This window comes from Artemia franciscana, chromosome 1 (assembly GCF_032884065.1).
Source record: "Artemia franciscana chromosome 1, ASM3288406v1, whole genome shotgun sequence".
NCBI classification, from domain to species: Eukaryota; Metazoa; Arthropoda; class Branchiopoda; order Anostraca; family Artemiidae; genus Artemia; species Artemia franciscana.
In genome coordinates, this window is record NC_088863.1 from 1,065,934 (window position 1) to 1,087,714 (window position 21,781).

The 21,781-nt window shown below is 34.5% G+C and overlaps 1 protein-coding gene across 3 annotated transcripts in view; it reads left to right on the forward strand.

Annotated features, from left to right (window-relative positions):
* Window positions 1-21,781, forward strand: part of LOC136043825 (cell adhesion molecule Dscam2-like) — a 285,713-nt gene that overhangs the window by 188,877 nt on the left and 75,055 nt on the right. For all 3 annotated transcript variants that reach the window (XM_065728754.1, XM_065728764.1, XM_065728771.1), the window contains exons 15-16: window positions 696-844; window positions 10,042-10,182. In XM_065728754.1, coding sequence (XP_065584826.1) covers window positions 696-844; window positions 10,042-10,182 — 290 coding nt within the window. The remainder of the gene's footprint in view (window positions 1-695; window positions 845-10,041; window positions 10,183-21,781) is intronic.

Sequence of the window (21,781 nt, forward strand, 5' to 3'; positions counted from 1 at the left end):
TTTCTCCTGTTAAAGCCACTGAAAGAAGATTCTTTTAGTATTATCGATGCTGGAAAGTCATTCCACATGGAGATAGTATGCAAAAAAGTCACTGTATAGACTTTTTCGGGATATCCCTGCTTTTGACAGTCCTGATAAGTAGTAATAGGGTGAGTAGATCTAACTGGCTCAGTTTTACTAGATATAAGCTTCAACGTTCTTTTTATGGAGGGCAGAAAAAAAAACATTTATAAATGCTTTTAGAACTAAATTATTACCAAAACCTCAGTGCTGAATAGAAAGGCTGAATATATATTACCATATATTGAGGTAAGAGGCTAAATGAGGTAAGAGGGATCTTTCTTGGGGTGGGTAGTTGTGATCCCTTTCGGGGAATTTTGAAGTCCACGTCGAAAGTAAATTTAGTAGCAGTAGAAAAATTTGTCCGGAAATGTCTTATTAATTCGAAAGTCGAGTATTACATGATTAATTTTTGTTCTTGATGTATATGTATGTATACGGCCTGAAAAATGGCTTTAAATACGGTCATTCATTCATTCATTAATATTTAAATGGTCAACCATGGCTATTTTAAATTGATTTCAGTTTTGTTCTTTTGTAAAGCCTCTGTTTTATGCTAGAGTTTTTTGAAGATAATTTTTACTCTTCAATTTACTTCTGCATTTTTGACATGCGGAATTTCCTTTCATTTTTAGAATATATATCACAATGTCAAATACGAAGTCCGGCATATTATCCACTTTGCGTATTGACTCTGTTCATTCAGGAGACTCCGGTACATATGTGTGCATTGCAAGTAACAATTATGGTTGGAGCCATCTTGAAATTAATGTTGGAATTCAAGGTAAATTCTTCTAAAAACACTATTTTGTAATGAGCTTTTATTCCCCAGCATTTGATTCAGATGACAGAAAAGATTTAGCATAGATCCTTTCCTTTATGATATACCATCTGAGTACTCTGAATGGACTATTACTGTCTGTATGTTAAAGTAATATTGGTAGCGCGGTTAGTAGTTGGTTTGATGTAGATAAAAAGTTAAGTTTGCTGGTGTTTGTCATAAAGAACAGAGTAAAAGCTATGAAAGAGCATGATATTAAATATGAAGGTAAAACTTGGAGGTTGTTAAAACGATATTGCGTATTGATTCATTCAAAAGACTGATAAATATGTTTGAATCGTAAGAAGCTATTATTGCTGGAGGATCTTAAAATTAATGCTGAAGTCTAGGGTAAATTCATATTGTAATGCGATTTGTTAAAAAATTTATGTTCCCTAACATTGATTCGAAGATAAAGTCCAGGGTTATTTTGCGCTCAAACAACATCAAGTGATACAAAAAAAAAAAAAAAAAAAAAAAAAAAAAAAAAAAAAAAAAAAAAAAAAAAAAAAAAAAAAAAGATTCAACTAAAACTAGCAAAAATACACGCATACTTTTTTAAATTTTTGAAGCATTGATCAATGAAGTTAGCATGGACAAAAAAAGAAACTTAATTACCTTTTTTTTTTAAATCAAGACTGGGGTAAATAAAAATAACTGTTGAAGAACAATAAGAAAGAGCGATAAAAACGATTCGGTTTAACCAATGTCGTTAAATGTGTCAGTCGTTAAAAGGTGCCAAATTAGTTAAATGCTCACATATTCTGCTTCAACACTGCCTTTACTAACAATTAAATAAAAAAAAGTTTTTTTTAACTGAAAGTAAGGAGCGATATTAAAACTGAAAACGAATAGAAATTATTCCGTATATGAAAGGGGTTGTTCCCTCCTCAACACCTCATTCTTAACGCTAAAGTTTGACTCTTTCTCACAACTCTAATTTTTAAATCAATAAGAAACTTCTACAGTAGGGTTTTCCGATATGTTGAATCTGATAGTGTGATATTTGCTGAGATTCTATGACTTGTAGGAGGTTTTCCCCCCTGTTTTCTAAAATAAGGAAATTTTCTCAGGCTCGTAACTTTTGATGGGTAAAACTAAACTTGATGAAACTTATATATTTAAAATCGTAAAAACACGATTCTTTTGATGTAACTATTGGTATCATAGTTCAATTTTTTAAAGTTTCGGTTACTATTGAGCCGGGATGCTCCTTACAACAGTTCATTACCACGAACTGTTTGATACTGCTGAAGCAAGTGAAGCTGGTTCACCTGATCAATATTTTTGTTACCCAACATCATCTCTTCGCTTTTATCCCTTGTTCAGTGCGCATTTGAGGGGCCTTCTTCCTTCTCCGCCTTCATTTATGGCCCCGGGCGAGGGTGCCCCAGTTTCTATTATGGACCCTCAGGGACAAGGTCCCCTTTGTCTGTGCCTCTTAGGGAGGTACCCTACATATCTGTAAGAAGTTCTCCTATTGCTACCTGGGGACACGCTGAGAGGCCTGGGAGAGGCCCATAAAGAGCAGTAGACTCATAAAGTATTTTTTTTCTTTGAATGGAGGAAATTACAAAAATATTGATAACGTTGCTGTTGGCTTCTTTGTCTTTATGTTTATTATTCTCTCATTTTTTTTTCTGTTTGACTACGACTTTTACTAACATCTCCCTTTTCTGCAATCTCAAAGAATCACAGAGGCATATTTCCGGAGCACCTACGACACTATTTATTTCCAGGATCTTGACAATCATTTTCAAAGAATCACATAGATGCGTTCCCATAACAAAATGATATAGAATTTTTACGATCAAGAACTTTTAGTAAAAAAAGAAGCTATTTTACAAAAATCAATTGGACTTTTTTACCGAAATATTAAATTTTTTTCATAATCGAAGTATTAAATGATGTAATTTTCAGTACAATACATTCCCGTATAAAAGAAAAAGCTTTAAAGTGGAAGAACTGTGTCGGCATATTCACTGACAGTACGTGGGCTAAATGCGGGAAAACTACTAGTGTGGTTGCGGGAGTTTTGAAGAAAGTCAATGTTTTTTGGACGCACTCTAGCGTTCATAGAGAAGCATTGGTTCCCAAAGCGTTGCCCAATGATTTCAAAACAGTACTTGCTACAGCTGTGAAAATTGTAAATTCATTAAAACACAACCTTACAAGCCTGTCTATTTTGAAAACTGTGTGAAGAAATGGGTAGCCGCGATAGGATGGGTAGTCTCTTCTTTTGCATACAGTAGTTCGCTGGTTATTCCAGGGAAAAGTACTGACACGATTAGTGGAATTGCGTAAGGAAGTTACAATTTACTTGGAAGGAAAAACTGAATATATTAAAGATCTTCTGGACGGTGAATTCATTCAAGTTCACTTATTCGGCGGATATTTTGTCGAGATTAAAAGAATTCAATTTGTATTTTCGAGGTTCAAAAGGACCAGACATTTTGCTGTTCACGATAAATTTCGGGCGTTCATGAAAAAGCTTATGCTGTAGAAAAGTTGCATTGATATGGGCAAATATGATGCCATATACATGTATATATGTTGCATATATGCATATGTGCATATATGCACACATACATGTATATATGTTGCAATATACAAGTAAATATGATTGTTTTGAAACACTTGAAACTTTTCTTATTGCATACCAAATGCAGACTAAGATGAACGTACTGTCTCAAATTTCTAGTCATCTATCATTGTTAAAAACTAATTTTGAAGGGTTGTAAAGAAACATATAAGAACCACCTTCCTCTAAATACTATTTAAATACTATTTATTAAAGCTGTATATTTAAGGATTTTTGGCTTAAGGAACAGCGGTTTACACACTAACATAGACTGATTAAAGAGCGATAAGGAATGACTTATAGCCATTGCTAAACTATTGGAGAAATGCAACCGATAGATTTCAAAACATGGTTGGAGTCAACTTCTTCTACACTAGTTACATTGTATTAGTTGTAAACCTCCCTCCTGTGTACCCTCCGAAAAAGGGATCTAAAAAGGGCAAGAAAATTTTTATGGCACTTGGTATTAACCAAGTGCCATATAGCGATCGCAAATTCTGTCGGTCTGGCGGTCGGTCTGTCTGTCGCTCTGTCCCGGTTTTGCTACTTTAGGCACTTCCAGGTAAGCTAGGACGATGAAACTTGGCTGGCGTATCAGGAATCAGACCAGATTAAATGAGAAATTGTCGTTTCCCCAATTTGACCATCTGGGGGGGGGGAGTGGGGGACGGTTAAATCGAAAAGATTAGAAAAAAGGTGGTATTTTTAACTTATGAACGGGTGATCGGATCTTAATAAAATTTGATTTTTGGATGGATATTGCGTTTCAGAGTTCTTATTTTAAATCCCGACATGATTAGGTGACATTGGGGGGAGTTGGGGTGGGGAAACCTAAAATCTTGGAAAACGCTTAGAGTTGAGGGATTGGGATGAAACTTGGTGGGAAAATAAGCACAAGTCCTAGATACGTGATTGACATAACTGGAATGGATCCGCTCTCTTTGGGGGAGTTGGGGGGAGGGTTAATTCTGAAAAATTTGATAAAATTTGGCATTTTAACTTATGAAGGAGTGATTGGATCTTATTGAAATTTCACGTTTCGAAGGATATATCGTGTCTCAGAGCTCTTATTTCAAATCCCGATCGGATCCGGTGACATTGGGGGAGTTGGAGGGGTAACCTAAAATTTTAGAAAACACTTAGAGTGGAGGGATCGGGTTGAAACTTGGTGGGGAAAATAAGCACAAGTCCTAGATACGTGATTGACATAACCGGAACGGATCCGCTCTTTTTGGAGGAGTTGGGGGGAAGGGTTAATTCTTAAACATAAAAAATGAGGTATTTTAACTTACGAAGAAATGATTGGATCTTTATGAAATTTCTTACTTAGAAAGACCTCGTAACTCAGATCTCTTATTTTAAATCCCGACCAGATTCAGTGTCATTATGGGGAGGGAGACCGGAAATCTTGGAAAACGCTTAAAGTGGAGAGATCTGGATTAAACTTGATGGAAAGAATAAGCACAAGTCCAAGATAAGTGACTGTCATAACCGGACCGTATCCGCTCTCTTTGGCGGAGTTGGGGGGGGGTAATTCGAAAAAATTAGAAAAATTGAGGTATCTGTAACTTACCAACGGGTGATCAGATCTTAATGAAATTTGATATTTAGAAGAATCTTGTGCTTTAGAGTCTCATTTCAAATCGCGACCAGATCCAGTGACATTGGGGGGAGTTGAAGTGGGAAACCGGAAATCTTGGAAACCGGAAATCTCGGAAAACGCTTAGAGTGGAGAGATCGGGATGAAACTTGATGGGAAGAATAAGCACAAGTTATAGTTACGTGATTGACATAATTGGAACGGATTCGTTCTCTTTGGGGGAGCTGCTTGAAAAGTAAAAAAAAACTTTTTTTTAATTTAATTTTCAATGAAATGCAAGTGACGCAACAAGCTTTAGACTTGTACGGTTAGGGAAGGGGGAAAAGGGCAGTCGCCAAATGGATATTTGTAATGTATTTTGGTTTTCAGCGAAGCGCAAGTGACGCATCAAGCTTTAGTCTTTTAAAGTTACGGGAGGGGAAAAGAGGAGTAGCCAAACTCCTATTCGTAGTAATTTTGTTCGTTTTAAGTTTGACTTGAACATTCAGCTTAATTTTTACTTGTTTTACGATTTATTTATTGTTTTGTGTTAGTACCTGCTATTTCTATGTTTTCAATGATCTTTTTTTATTTCTGTTCATTTTGGATTTTGGAAATTTATTTATTCCTTGAAAGTGGTTTTTCGGCGTTTTTGAGTTTGAATATTGTTATTATTTCTTTTTTCTTCTTATTTGTGTGTTTAGTTGTGGTTTTTTTGTATGTGTGTTATGTTTTATAAACTTTTTTTTCCTTTTGTTGTATTTTTTTTCTGTTGAGAAAGGCTCCCGGACATGGGGCTGAAATATTTGGAATATTTTTTTGTTTAAATTAAACTGTAGTTTTGTTTTTATTTTTATTTATTGCTTTGTTGAAATTAGAAACATTTTTTCTTCCGTAATTTTTCGTAAATGGAAAAGTAATGATGTCTAAGAAATTAATTAATTTGGCTATTAACTTTTTCCTGAAAAAACGTCTTTTTCGGGAAGTTTTTTTTTTTAAACTAATTAAGTAAAAGAACAAGCTTTTTTTCAAATAAAACTTACAAGCTACATTAGAACTTCAAACTAACAGAAACCATTCTATGTATGAAGGAATGGTCCCTCTTCCAACCCCCAATCTCTACGCTAAGGTTGGAACTTTTCTCCCTATTCTTTGAGAACGACTGTTGAAAACTGAGGGATTTTGGATTAGATTAAGAACTAACTTTAAAGCACTATATAATGTCAGCTTAAAGAGCGAGTGGTTGAGGAGGGGGCAGCCGCCCTCATATAGGAAATATATAGGAAATTTCTTTATTTCAACTTTAAATGCTCATCTCTACTTTTGTTTAAAAAAAGAACTTATTTTTTCATTGGTCAATCAAGGATCCAACAGCATAGTATGACTTGTTCCAGTTTAATTTTCAAGTTTAATTTGGCTATTAACAAAAAAATTAAGGAAAAATTTTTATTGTTATTATTTCTTTTTTTTCTTCTTCTTCGTGTTTTCAGTTGTGGTGTTTTTTTTTTGTATGTGTGTGTTGTTTTAAAAACTTTTTTTTCCTTTTTTGTATTTTTATTTCTGTTGAGAAAGGCTCCCGGACGTGGGGCTGAAATATTTGGAATATTTCCAAATATTTGGAATATTTGTTTTTTTTAATTAAACTGAACTTTTTTTTCATTGCTTTGTTGAAATTAAAATCCATTTTTTCTTCCGTAATTTTTCATAAATGGAAAAGTAATGATGTCTAAGAAATTCATTAATTTGGCTATTAACTTTTTTCTGAAAAAACGTCTTTTTCGGGCAGTTTTTTTTTTTAATTAAGTAAGTAAAAGAGCAAGCTTTTTTTCAAATAAAACTTAAAAGCTACATTAGAACTTCATACTAACAGAAACCATTCTATGTATGAAGGAATGGTCCCTCTTCCAACCCCTGATCTCTACGCTAAAGTTGAACCTTTCCTCCCTATTCTTTAAGAATGATTGTTGAAAACCGAGGGATTTTGAACTAAATTAAGAACTGACTTTGAAGCACTATATAATGTCAGCTTAAAGAGCGAGTGGTTGAGGAGGGGCAGCCGCCCTCATATAGGAAACAATATTTGTTTGTTTCAACTTTAAATGCTCATCTCCACTTTTGTTTAAAAAAAGGAACTTATTTTTTCATTGGTCAGTCAAGGATCCAACAGCATAGTACGACTTGTTCCAGTTTTAACAGAAGCGTTGCATTCTTTGGAAAAAAACTTTTCCCAAATTTTTCATATGAATTTCTCTGGGGTAACAAAAATCAGGAAAATTGAATTTGTTTTCAATACTTTTCTAATTGCCTGCTGGGTGAGTGGTACATAGGGACAATTCGAGGAGAATTATTTTGCTTGAGACGAATTTTATTAGTTAAAAGATCAAATTTACGCTATATGAAAGTGTATTTAGGAATTAAGTTTATTCAACAACTCAACTAAGTATTCTGTAACACGGGACGACATTTTTCAGCTTTAATAGAATAGGGAGATCATTTTTGAAGAACATTGTGTGGGTGACTGCTGTGAAAAATGGGAGGCGTCCATTGCAAATTGTTTGAGAAGAGAAATGATGTTCGAAAATCAAAGCCAGGAATTGTGGACTTACAAAACTAAGATAAATGACTAAATTAATGAAGGGATTTACGAAATGAATGAAAAAAGGGAGATAAAGAATCTTATTCCTTGTTGCCTGAGCCTAGCTGAAAGAAATTCATACTCACGTTTTACTGTTTATTTCAGACACCAAAAGTGGTTTAAAAATTTGGGATGTTAAAACTCGTTTTAGTAGTTAGCTGTAAAAATTGATTACCATACATTATTTTTTTTAAGTCATTAAATACACAGTTTTATTATAGTTTGGATTTTCTGTATAAAGCACAGAATTAAGCTAATACCAGTACCCGCAAGGGAGGGCAGGGTTGCTAAGGCCCCTCTCCTTAGAAGGTAGAGAAACCATAAGAAAAAAAGTAATGTTTCCCCAGCACTTTGGGATGAATTTCCAACCCTCTTGTATAAATTCCGCAATTCTGCTTTCTCCTCCCCTGGAAAAAGCTCATGTAGGCAGTCCTGCGACTATTTTTAAAATAGACTTTTCTTTTTAAACATCTGGCTAGTGAAAGGGCCTCACAAGGCTACAATTAGGAACTGGGCCAAAACAGAAAACGACAGTACAAAAATATGCAAAAAAAAAGTTTTGAAACGAAACCATATCCTGTACTTCGACTCCTAAGTTTAATTTTGATATACTTCTCTTTTTCCCTTTAACATACTCTTTGTGATACTAGCTGCTTTAAGTATTTATCCCAAGTTTGCTGAAAAGAGACTTTTTGCTCATAGTAATTTGTAACTAACATCAGTTTTATTAACTGATGTTGCTGTGGAGTCAGGATTTTGTCCTCTGTCTGGTTACTTGGATTTATTATTTTTTTTTTTTACTCTGTTTTCAGCAAAGCATCAAAGACTATGGGTAAAAATGTCATTCAGTGGGGTAGTAAAACTCCCTCCTAAACCTAGATCATAGAGAAGATCTGATTGACCAAAATAAATTATTCATGAAGTTACTGAATTTTAGCGACATTAAAAGTTTAGGGTGCAAGAATAGGTTTGAAAATTAAGTTTGTAGGTTAGAATTAGGTTTGAAAAGCGAGCTTGATGTTAATCAACGATAAAATCGGTCAAGTGAATAGCCTCACTTGGCTTGGTAACAATATGAGCAAAAAGGTTGAATGCAGTGAGGATCCAAAAAACAGAATAGCCTAGGGACATTGAGATATGAATATTGGAAGCCAAAATAGTATCAGTAATATAATACAGCTCTAGAATATAGACATAATATAGACATTTCCGAAACTTGTGGAATATATGCTAGACATTTTACGGGAGAATTTTCGAACTTATTCGAATTTCTTAGTCCTTGTATGATTTATGAACCTATAATCTATATGAAAAATCTGATTCAATCATCACTTTTTATGTCACAATGGAAGATAGATTAAAGTGGCTAAACCGGGTTCTATACATGTAGGGTGATTAATTTCTAGAAATTGTACTTTTGACCATTCATTTGGGTCAAAATAAAAGTCACATCGTCCCCAAATCGAGTGAGAAAAGGTCATAAGAAATAATTGAAACGAAAACTGGAATTACGTGGAAGAGGCAAAGAATGGAGCCTTAAACAGATCGTGATGGAAAGGGAGCCTGCACCACTGTGTCAGCCCCAGGTGACATGGTTCCACGATGTGGTATTAGTAGTAGTATTGGTAGTAGCAGTAGTATTCTTAGTAGCGGTAATAGTAGTAGTAACAGCAGTAGTCGCAGTAGTTGTAGTCGTAGCAGCAGTAGCAGAAATTATAGTTAAAATTTTTTTTAATTCATACTATTCATTATCTTATAATGGTAGTTCTATATTAATGTCCTTGGTTAGATTATTTCCTCCTTGTCGTATAAGCACTCAGGCAAATCTTACAAGGTTCTACATTTTGAAGTGGGTTAATTGGCTTAAGTTTCCAGTAAAAAGATAAATTATGCTACAAGTATGAAAAGAATATTGGGAAAGCTGTGGGAATTTTAAGATTTTGGTGGGCAGGTCCCAAAGGAATTATTCTTGCGTTTACACCTGTGTTCTTAACTTCAATTGCAGAATTTTGGCTTAAATCATTTTCAAAGTGTAGGTAAAGTTAGCTCATAAACTGTACTGGGTATCTTTGAAGAAACCCTTCTAAATCTAAGAAAATAGTAGAATGATGCAGCAAAACTAAAAATACCTTGAGACTGAGACAAGGTTTTATCTATTTGTATGATTCTGCTTTCTATTCTGCTTTCTATCTTTTCTGCTTTTTATCTGCTATCTATCTTTTTTTTCTTCTTTTCAATTATGGTATTCAATGAAAATATTTAAAAATTCATCATGCTCAATGTAATATCAGCTCTTTCAGTATTACGAAGATAATCGCGGCCCAAATAATTAAAAAAAGGTTAATATGAACATTTACTCTTTGTAGAGCCTCCACCCTCCCCAGAGAAACTTCGAGTGTTTGGGATTAAGAGTAGACAGGCTATTGTCAGCTGGAGAATATCATCACTGGATTCTTTCAAACCCTTAAAGACTTTTACTTTCTATCTTCAGCTCAGATTTTGGCATGGTAAGTAATTTTTGCATCTTCTTTTATTTTTCTAGCTGGGAAGTGAATGGGTAATTTTTGAAATTATGTATTTATTTTTTTTAACAATTACTGTTCCACATAACTAAGAGATAGATTACTAAACCTAGTGTCTGGCCAATAACCAAAACCCTAGAAAGCCTGCTAAGAAGGATGGGGGGAGGCAGACTTACCTTTTCCTGTCACATCTTATCCTAATTATTGGTTTTGAAGTTTTTCCTTCGGGAGAAATGATTTTTCTAGAAGTAGTGAGAGTTGTAAAATTTTTGATAGGTTGAAAGCCTTATCATGGATGAGTGTTTTTAACAAATAAACACTTGGTTTTATGTGACAAAAAATTAAGTTTTTTTTAACTGAAAGTAAGGAGAGACATTAAAACAAACAGAAATTATTCCGTATATGAAAGGGGCTATACCCTCCTCAACGCCCTGTTCGTTACGCTTCCGTTAGAATGAGTCCTCTCATGACATTCTAGGACCACTGGGTTGATACCATCATCCCTGGGGGAAAAAAACAACAAGTAAACACGCATCCTTGATCTTTCTTCTGGCAAAAAATACAAAATTCCACGTTTTTGCAGATAGGAGCTTGAAACCTCTACAGTGTGTTTCTCTGATACGCTGAATCTGATGGTGTGATTTTCATTAACATTCTGTGACTTTTAGGGGGTTGTTTCCCCCTTTTTTGAAAATAAAGCGAATTTTTCAGGCTCGTAACTTTTGATGGGAAAGACTAAACTTCACGATCTTATATATTTAAAATCAGCATAAAAATCCAATTCTTTTGATGTACCTGTTGGTATCAAAATTCCGTTTTTTAGAGTTTTGGTTAGTATTGAGCCGGGTCGCTCCTTGCTACAGTTGCCACGAACTGTTTGAAATTACGTTAATTTTTTTATTTGTTTTGTTTTTTTTTTGTTTACTTAAATGTGTCTCGCAGCTCCTTAAGCTCAGCACAGTTTAAACTTAATGAATTTTGCGTTAAATAAGTAATTGAAAGGGTTGAATTTGTACCTTGTTCTTTCTGACTGACGAAATTTGGCTAAGCTGAATTCTGCTTGTGAATTCTATCTTTTTTGCTGTAAGTGTAATGACTACTTAAAGGTGGGGAGTATTATTGAATATGCAAGTTAGAATCACAATGTTTATTTTAGTGATAACTTATTCATAATCACGGCATGTAAGTATGGGGGGGGGCATGCTAGCTGTTGCCTACAACTAAAGAACTATTTTCTAAAACTTGTCTTAGATGTAAAATGAAAAAAAATATTGAAATAAATGAATATCCTAAAACGGGTAAAAATAAGATATAAGCCGAATTGAAACGTAAATGAGTAGAAATTAATGTATTTAACAGTTTGGCTTACAGCTTTTGCAACCTCTCAGCACCTGTAACACTTCTATAGGCTATTGCTTCATTTTTATTTTAGTGAAAACCATATTTATTTTCAACAGTGCGTTTTAATTTTTCAAAACATTGTTTAGTCAAACACTTGTTTATAGTTATTAATGCCCTTTTTGAGTTTGATTTGAGTATACATTTTAATTTCAGTTCGTTTTAGATTGATTCATTCATTTAAATAAGTATCAGCTATCTGTTATGTTGATTATTATTAGGCTATCCTAATACCAATAAAACAAAATTATAATTCCAGTTAAGAATTCTTTTTATAAAACTAATTAAGATTAACTTATTTATCTGGCTTAACTATTTACGATTTATTACACTTTTCTACATTAATGGGGACACTGCCTAAATATTGTTTTATTTTTTACCTTTTTGTTATCACTCAAAATACATCTCGTTTAACTTTTATTCTTAAAGTTGATTTTTTAGCCATATCTTGACAAACCTGTTGACACGTGACTATCATTCATATGATTCAGATTACTCAATGAAGTGAAGGAGTCTGTCAATCAGACTCTAACTTAACTAGTCAACAAATGTGTTTTATCTTAATAATAAAAAATTAAAATAATTTTAATTAAATAATTTTATTTATTATTATTTAATAAATTATTGAATTATTTAATAAATTAAATAATTTTAAATAATTTAAATTTTAATAATAATAATAATTAAAAATGTGTTTTATCTTAAACGTAAAAGGAAGATTGCCTAATTTGGTACTAGCAATTCTTCTTCATTTTCAAAATAAGTAGTTTTGAATAACTGCCCTTAAATGTCCGCATAACAAGGCTTAAGTTGTGATTTGGAAAGAAGTTAGAAAAGGGGGGGGGGATATTTGAGATTTTGCTATCGAAAATGTGGTTTTCGAGGGATTTTTTTACAACCTCTTTGGGATTTTCATAAAAATGAAGTAGAAACACCGATCTTTAGTCCGTAATCCATTGAATTTCACTATCCTGGAAATAGACTGCTTTCCTTATGCCAGGAGACCTGACTGTCAGTTAGGGAGGGTTGCACTGGGTCATCCTTCTTATGGATAGTTTTTTTTTAGTCCAGGGTATTTTCAGCAAAATAGGGTGAAGCGTTTATGAGATTGAGCTGGATATTATCATGGGAAGGTTTCATTATCCTCTTACACATGAGAGATGAGCCAGCCTGAGAGAACCTAAGTCTACTATATGAAAGCGACCTCAAAACTCATGTTTGGCTTGGCTCTATACGTTTACCCCCACCCCCGAAAAATGCCCCCAGGAAAATATCCGCCCCGTCCATGGAGAAATTTTTTTACTCCCCCTCTCCTCCAAGAAATAACCCCCCCCCCAAAGGCCTTGATACGGTCCTGTGGATTATGCATCAATTTTTACCTCCACCCTCTCCTTGTCTCTTCTTTAGAACTATTTGTGGATTTATCTGAAGGCTCAATGAAAGTTGGGATCTTTTGGCATTAAAATGCACCCTTTGAACTATCTCCCTCCTTAACTAACTAGTCAGTATATTTTTAAGGTCCAAAAACATTCACTATCTTAGGTAAATTTCCTATTGTTTTAAAATTCCAAACTTTTGCATATAAGGGCTTTAGACCTCTAGAATGAGGTTCTCTAATTCTTTTATAGTTTTTCTGTGGTGGGTATGTTCAGCAGGGGGGGGGAAGTATTTTTTTTGGGGGGGACGCCTGCTCCAGTTTGGCTAGACTTATAAAGTTTTCCATTCTGCCCTGGAAAAGTGCAACTATTTCCAATTCAAAACTTTTCAAGAACCCGGGTCAAATAAGCAACTAAGTAATCAATAATATGCATTACACCCGAAACAGTCAAGTCTACACTAGCTTATGATTAAGTATCAAATCAGGTCTTGGTTAGGTTTTCGGGCTCAGGGTCTTGGCATACAGAATTTTGACGCTTCAAAGATCTTTGTACGATTTTTTGTGTCTTTGAGAAAACTTTGATATATTTATATATTGTATATTCGGCTATGCGAAGTTTCTAGTTGGTAGTTTAGTAGATAGTTTTTAAGTAGTTTAATAGGTAGTGAGGTAAGTAGTTTTTTTAGTTGGTAGTTTGTAATATTTTGAGTAGGTGGTGCAAAGTATGTGGTAGTCCCTTGATTTCTTTAAAAGTACTTTTGACTTTAAACGAAAAGTATGTAAAATAATAATTAAAGGCTTTCTTTTGGGTTGATCCAGCATAGGACAAACACCATAGGATTTGAAACTATCATTCTGAATCAGCGTAAATTAACTAGATTAATTAGCAAAAATTAGTCAACAAGAGAAAAAAGCAATAAATTTCTTTGCAGATAAATTTTCTTTTTGGAGCTAAAAGGCTTCAGAAAAAATAGAAACAATAATCCTAAATTGTGTATTCTACTTTTCCCAAATGGATTTTTCCTTTTATGCTCACAAGAATATCATCAAAATTAATGATAGTTGGATTAATATTTCTAGCAATTCCTACAGAAGATCCTATTAGAAATTCAGTCAAATGATACAAAGAAGAGCATAAATTTGAAATTATCATTTTTGTTTGAAGATTTGGTTGAATTAATGGACTTCCGTAAAGACTGTTTTTGTAAGATGAAAGATAACAAAATCAACCATTTGTTAGTATAATAAACTGTTGCTATCATACGTCTAAGCCAATCAATTTCGTCTGAGAACTTGTAATGGCTGAACTTACGGTTGTTGTTTTGTTGCTGTGCAGGGTTGTGCAGGGTTGTACAGAACTTGTAATGGCAGAACTTACGGGTGTTGTTTTGTTGCTGTGCAGGGTTGTGCAGAACTTGTAATGGCAGAACTTACGGGTGTTGTTTTGTTGCTGTGCAGGGTTGTGCAGGGTTTCTGTCTAGAGGTGTGTCAGTTGAACTTCCTTTTAATGGAATGAACATACTGGTTTTCAGGTGACCATTCTCAAAGGTGAGGCACCGTTTGGGAACCTTATCTGCAAGCACTCAATATGGAAAAAAAAATAGCGACGAAGACCACACTGCCTTTCCATAACAAACAAATACAAAGTAGAAACGATGGGGAAAATCTTTTCAAGATAGTGGAAATCAATTCTGTGAATATTTCGGCCCTATGTCCAAGGGCCGTCTTCAGCACAATACGAGGAAGAGAGAGAAAAAAAATATGTATATATAAATAAACTTACATTAAAATGTGAGAATTAAAACTAATAATGTTTTTTTAAAACCTTTTAAAAACAGCCCTAGCATCCTTACTTTAACGAAGTTCAACCAGGACTGACAAAAAGAATGAAGTGAGATGATAAATTCATTCAAACAAAACAGAGCAAAACAGGGAAGCTGAACTTCGGGGCTTCTTAGATCATCTTAACGCTTATGACCGAAATTTGCAGTTCACCCTAGAAGTTGAAATTGAAAATAAACTACCGTTTTTAGATGTGTTAATTGTTCGTAATGCTGATAATTAGATTTTACTATCTATCGAAGGCCAACACAAAACAATAGATATCTTCACTTTAATTCAAATCACCCCCCACAAGTTAAAAGAGCAGTTGTAACTTCCCTCATTGATCGTGCCCTGAAAATCTGCTCCGGTTCGTATATAAATGCAGAAATAAACTTTATCAGAGATATTCTTTTTCGTAATGGATACCCCATTCCTTTTGTCAATTAAATAAAAAAAAACTAGTTTTTTGTACTGAAAGTAAGGAGCGACATTAAAACTTAAAACGAACAGAAATTACTCCGTATATGAAATGGGTTGTCCCCTCCGCAGTCCCTCGCTCTTCACGCTAAAGTTTGACTCTTTGCCACAATTCTACTTTTTAAAACAATTAAAAACTTTAGCGTAAAGAGCGAGGGACTGCGGAGGGGACAACCCATTTCATATACGGAGTAATTTCTGTTCGTTTTAAGTTTTAATGTCGCTCCTTACTTTCAGTACAAAAAACTAGTTTTTTTTTATTTAATTTCTGAACGTTTTTGAATTAATGCATGTTTGATTTTGGCTCTCCGCACATAAATTATTGAAATGAAATTAGTATATTAATTTTTTTTTGGCTAAATGGCTTTCTCTTAGTTTTGATCAGACGATTTTGAGAAATAAGGGGTGGGGAAGGAGGCCTAGCTGCCCTCCAATTTTTCGGTTACTTAAAAAGGCTACTAGAACTTTTAATATTCAACGAACGTTTTTATTAGTAAAAAATATACGTACCTTAAGAATTAACTTACGTAACAAACTTTTATATTCTTATATTTTTGTTATGTGTACGAGGGGGTTTGTACCCTCGTTAATACCTCGCTCTTTACACTAAATCGTAAGTTTTGTCCCAATTCTTTAAGAATGACCCCTGAATCAAAAAGGCCGTAGAATTTTAGTTGAAATCACTAAAAATATTTTAGCATAAAGAGCGAGGTATTTATCTCCTCCTAAATAACTCGCTCTTTACGCTAAAGTATTTTTAGAACCCCTCATATGCGTAATAATCTCTGTTCGTTTTAAATTTCAATGCTATTCCTTACTTTCGTTTGAAAAAACGTTTTCATGTTTATTTTTTCATTGTTTTTTTTTATAGTAATGCTAGAAAATCCTGCGCCCTTTTCATTGAATTTTTCTTCCCCCATGACATATTCCTCAAAGGAAAGATCCTCCCACAAAGCCCTCTCCCATCAACCCCACCCCCCAAACCAAAAAATCCCCATGAAAACGTCTGTACACTTCCCAATAACCATTACTATATATAAACACTGGTCAAAGTTTGTAACTTGCAGCCCCTCCCTCAGGGATCGTGGAGGAGTAAGTCATTCTCAAAGACATAGTTATTATGGTTTTCGACTATGCTGAACAAAATGGCTATCTTAAAACTTTAATCTGTTGACTTTTGGAAAAAATGAGCATGGGAGGGGGCCTATTTGCCCTCCAATTTTTTTGGTCACTTAAAAAGGGCACTAGAACTTTTCATTTCCGTTAGAATGAGCCCTCTCGCGACATTCAAGGACCACTTGGTCGATAAGGTGACCCCTGGGAAAAAAAAACAAACAAAAAACAAACAAACAAATAAACACGCACCCGTGATTTGTCTTCTGGCAAAAAATACAAAATTCCACATTTTTTAGATAGGAGCTTGAAATTTTTGCTATAGAGTCCTCTGATATACCAAATGCGATAGTGTGATTTTCGTTAAGTTTCTATGACTTTTAGGGGATGTTTCCCCCTTTTTTACAAAATAGGGCAAATTTTCTCAGGCTCGTAACTTTTGATGACAAAGACTAAATTAATTGAAACTTATATATTTAGAATCAGCGTAAAAATTCAATTCTTTTGATGTATCTTTTAGCATCAAAATTCCGTTTTTTGGAGTTCCGTTTACTATTGAGCCGGGTCGCCCCTTACTACAGTTCCTTACCACGAACTGTTTGAAAAGAAAATAATTCGGTATTTCGGGGCTTCTGACATTATTACTATTTTGCGGAAGTTAGGCTCAAAATTGAAAAAGGATTATATTTTTTCTCTGGGTCCCTTCCACCTCTTAGTTCGTTTATTTTCCCGTTAGTTTTCACCTGTTTTCGCTTTATAGTTGTGTTATCTCTTAGCAGTTCTTTCGTTAGTTGAGTTATGGTTGTGGTATATATGTTTTATCGCTCGTATTGTTGTGTTATTTTCAAATTATACTCCATAATAGAGAGGCTCCGAACACCCAGCATTGTATATTAAACTCTTAATTTGACGTTTTTTTCTAACGTGACCAGATTCGTCCTGCGCCCTTTTCATTGAATTTTTTCCCCCATGGCATATTTCTCCAAGGAAATATCCTCCCACATATCCCCCTCCCTCAACCCTACCCCCAAAACCAAAAAAATCCCCCCTGAAAACGTCTGTACACTTCCCAATAACCATTATTATATGTAAACACTGGTTGAAGTTTGTAACTTGCAACCCCCCCCCCTCCAGGGACTGTGGGGGAGTAAGTCATCCCCAAAAACATAGTTATTATGATTTTCGACTATGCTAAACAAAATGGCTATCTCAAAATTTTGATCCGTTGACTTTGGGAAAAAAATGAGCGTGGGAGGGGGCCTAGATGGCACTAGAACTTTTCATTTCCGTTAGATTGAGCCCTCTTGCGACATTCTAGGACCACTTGGTCGATACGATGACCCCTGGGAAAAAAAAAAAACAAACAAATAAACACGAACCCGTGATTTGTCTTCTGGCAAAAAATGCGAAACTCCACATTTTTGTAGATTGGAGCTTGAAACTTCTATAGTAGTGTTCTCTGATACGCTGAATCTGATAGTGTGATTTTCGTTAAGATGGTATGACTTTTAGAAGGTGTTTCTCCCCATTTTCTATATAAGGCAAATTTTCTCAGGCTCGTAACTTTTGATGGCTAAGACTAAACTTGATGAAACTTATATATTTAAAATCAGCATTAAAATGCGATTCTTTTGATGTAGCTATTGATATCAAAATTCAATTTTTTAGAGTTTTGGTTACTATTAAGCCGGATCGCTCCTTACTACAGTTCGTTACCACGAACTGTTTGATAAGATAATTGACCGTAGACTAAAAAGACATTCTTGTAAAATCGAAGAAGATATTTCACAATGTGAGGCTATTGATAAGCCCTCAAATATTGTCTACCTTCCGTATATCCCAAAAATCACAACAAAATTAAAAAATATTTGCACAAAAATAATCTGTATGTAGTTTTAACTAATAATTTTAAAACCATAAATTTCTTAAATTCCGGTAAAGATAAGACCCCAGTTACTCGCCAAAGAGGGGTCTATCAAATACCTTGTGACTGTGGAAATTACTATGTTGATAGAACCCATCAGAATCTAGAAAAACGGCTACAACAGCATAAAAAAACGTAGACAAGGCATTAATTTCAAATAGTTCCAACAGCTCCTTTGATTCTGCTTTAGGTTGGCATATATTAAATAATCCCTCCCACACGATACTTTTTGAAAAATCTTCACTCATCAGTAATGATTTGGGGATAAAACAGATGGCTCGGCCATCAATCGAAATTAGTCTCAAAATAAATAATAACATTTCTTGGAACAGGGACTTAGGGCAGTGCTCACTAAATTCTTTATACTCAAATTTAATTAAAAATGATCTAACAAAATATTTTACTAAAAAAATTTATAATAGTATTGAGCCAGTTACGAAAAGGCCTCTGAGACAGGCTGCCAAAAATGCAAGGTTGGCTCTGAGAAATTGCATTTAATCATTTTGTTCTGTTTTGTTTGAATGAATTTATCATCTCACTTCATTCTTTTTGTCAGTCCTGGTTGAACTTCGTTGAAGTAAGGATGCTAGGGCTGTTTAAAAAAGTTTAAAAAAAAACATTACTAGTTTTAATTCTCACATTTTAATGTAAGTTTATTTACATATACATATTTTTTTTCTCTCTTTGTCGTATTGTGCTGAAGACGGACCTTGGACATAGGGCCGAAATATTCACAGAATTGATTTGCACTGTCTTGAAAAGATTTTCACTATTGTTTCTACTTTGTATTTGTTTGTCACTCAATATGGGGTGTCCCTCTTGTACATAATCTAACTTTAACATGTTTCTTTTGTGTTTTCCATATTGGCGTGACGAAAATTGGTACAGGTAAAAATAGCTCGTCGGAAGGAGGGTGATGAATTCAATTTTAGAGAAAAGGTAGCAACGCCACATCAAAATTTTCCACTTGGAGGTTGCTAAAATACCCAATCCATGCTAAAGTCTGAACTTGAAGCACTTTTATGGATTCTCTATAGTTTTGTCAATTGGGAGTAGTTTTGCCGCTTTTTGTACGGGTTTAGAAACTCCTGCAAAAAGCTGGTATTTGTATGTGGTAGTATGTCTAATGTAAACTTATACCAGGGATAATTGAGGGATAATAGGCACTAACGAAGAAGTACTCACAGTCTTTTCACGCAAAAGGCTTTAAATTCGACCGGCGTGGTCGTCTCAAGAATGGTCTCTAAAGGATTATCTTCCCAGAAGACGAAGTCTGTCAATTCTCTTGATAGATTTGCCCTTAAGATAAATTCGGGATGTCCACACAATTCCTTTGATTGGCTGATTAGTGCTTTCTTAGTTTTTCATGCATCAAATTGGGATATTCAGGCATCAGACCAATTTTATATTTCCAGGGGATCCAACTGCCTGATAGGGAAGGTTGCACAGAGTATCCATGTTTGTAAAAGTTGCTAGGACTGCTGTATCGTCACCAAAGCGGTAAAGGGTTAATGAGATTGCCCCTTATATATTTATGGGAACGCTTCATTTTCTATTCGTTATCATAAGTGTAAGATATGAGAGTAACATCAGAAATTATGTTCGGCTTGGCTTATAAGTTTTTATGGCACTTGGTTTTAACCATTTGACATATAGCGATCGCAAATTCTGTCGGTCTGTCTGTCTGTCTGTCTGTCTAGTTTAGGCACTTCCAGATAAGCTAGGACGATAAAGTGTGGCAGGCGTATCAGGGCCCAGATCAGATTAAATTAGAAATAGTCGTTCCCCCAATTCGGTCCTCTGGGGGGAGTGGGGGGACGGTTAATTCGGAAAAATAGAAAAAATGAGGTATTTTTAACTTACGAACGGATGATCGGATCTTAGTTAAATTTGATATTTAGAAGGATATCTTGTCTCAGAGCTCTTATTTTAAATCCCGACCGGATGCGGTGACATTGGGGGGAGTTGGAGGGGAAACCTAAAATCTTGGAAAACGCTTGGAGTGGAGAGATCGGGATGAAACTTGGTGGAAAAACTAAGCATAAGTCCTAGATACGTGATTGATATAACCGGAACGGATCCACTCTCTTTGAGGGAGTTGGGGGTAGGGTTAATTCTGAAAAATCAGAAAAAATGAGGTATTTTTAACTTACGAAGGATTGATCGGATCTTGATGAATTTTTGTATTTAGAAGAACCTCGTAACTCAGATCTCTTATCTAGCATTTAATAAGTTTATTTAAGCTTATTTTCATGCTTTTTATGGGGGGGGATTTAAAAGGGGTACTCATAATTTTTTGTTATGATAAAGCCCATGGTAAAGTTTCCCCTCTCATCAATATCCCATAATTTTTGGCTACGGCGAAATGAAAATTTTACCCAAATATTCATTTTGTAGACCGTGTCTAAATCGTGAAGAATGTATCTTTACTTCTTAACTGTTAAATAGACGCAGAGCAAGTATTCTTTGTGCAGTTTCCGCACTTTTAAACTTAAATATAAAAATAAATATTTTTTTTTCAAATCTTCTTCGTGAATTGACCTATCTGCTGCTGGTGCGATGGTGTTCAAAAGAGCTCATTTTTACAACCTGGATGTACATCACGTCTTTTGATATAATGTCACCGACTCCATTAACATATCTTAGAAAAGTTTTGTGAATTTTTGTTGGACACAGCCATGATTGAAGATGACAGAGACAGAGACAGAGAAGACAAGAAACAGAGACAGAGAAGAAGATGACTCATGACAGAGACAGTGCTTTTAGTCATGAACAAAGCTGACAATCGAGGCAATTGGAAGGAGATAGATACTCAAAATTTTCATTGAAGGATTAGGGTTCTTGGCTATGGAAATCGTAAGCTACTGCGTCGATGCAACTTCTGAAAATGGTTATTTCTTCATAAACGCAGAGCATTTAAGAGACGTTGGTGTTGCTATAGTGGATATGTTTTCTAATATTTATCCTGGTAGTGTAGTTCAAGGTAAGGCTATTATAGTAGGAGCCACAGATATATTAAGGCTGCTGCCACTATTCATTTTAAAGGTATATTATATTATAGCTATTCCAAAGATGATGCATAAACACCCTTTTCACAAAATTTTGATTTAGTTTAAAATACACTTAGCTTTTCCTTAGATATTTCCTTAGATATTTTTCCTTTAGCTCTTTACGCTAAAGTTTGACTCTTTCTCTTAACTCGACTTCTTAAAAATTTAAAGAACTTTAGCGTAAAGAGTGAGGCGTTGAGGACGAAAAGCCCCTTTCATATACGGAGTAATTTCTGTTCGTTTTAAGTTTTAATGTCGCTCTTTACTTTCATTTAAAAAAAACTTGTTTTTTTTGTTTAATTTCTGGACGTTTTTAAAATAATGCATTTTTTTATCTTGGCTCTCCACGCTTAAATAATTAAAACGAAATTTGCATATTGATTTTTTTGGGCTAAATGGGTTTTTCATAGTTATAATTGG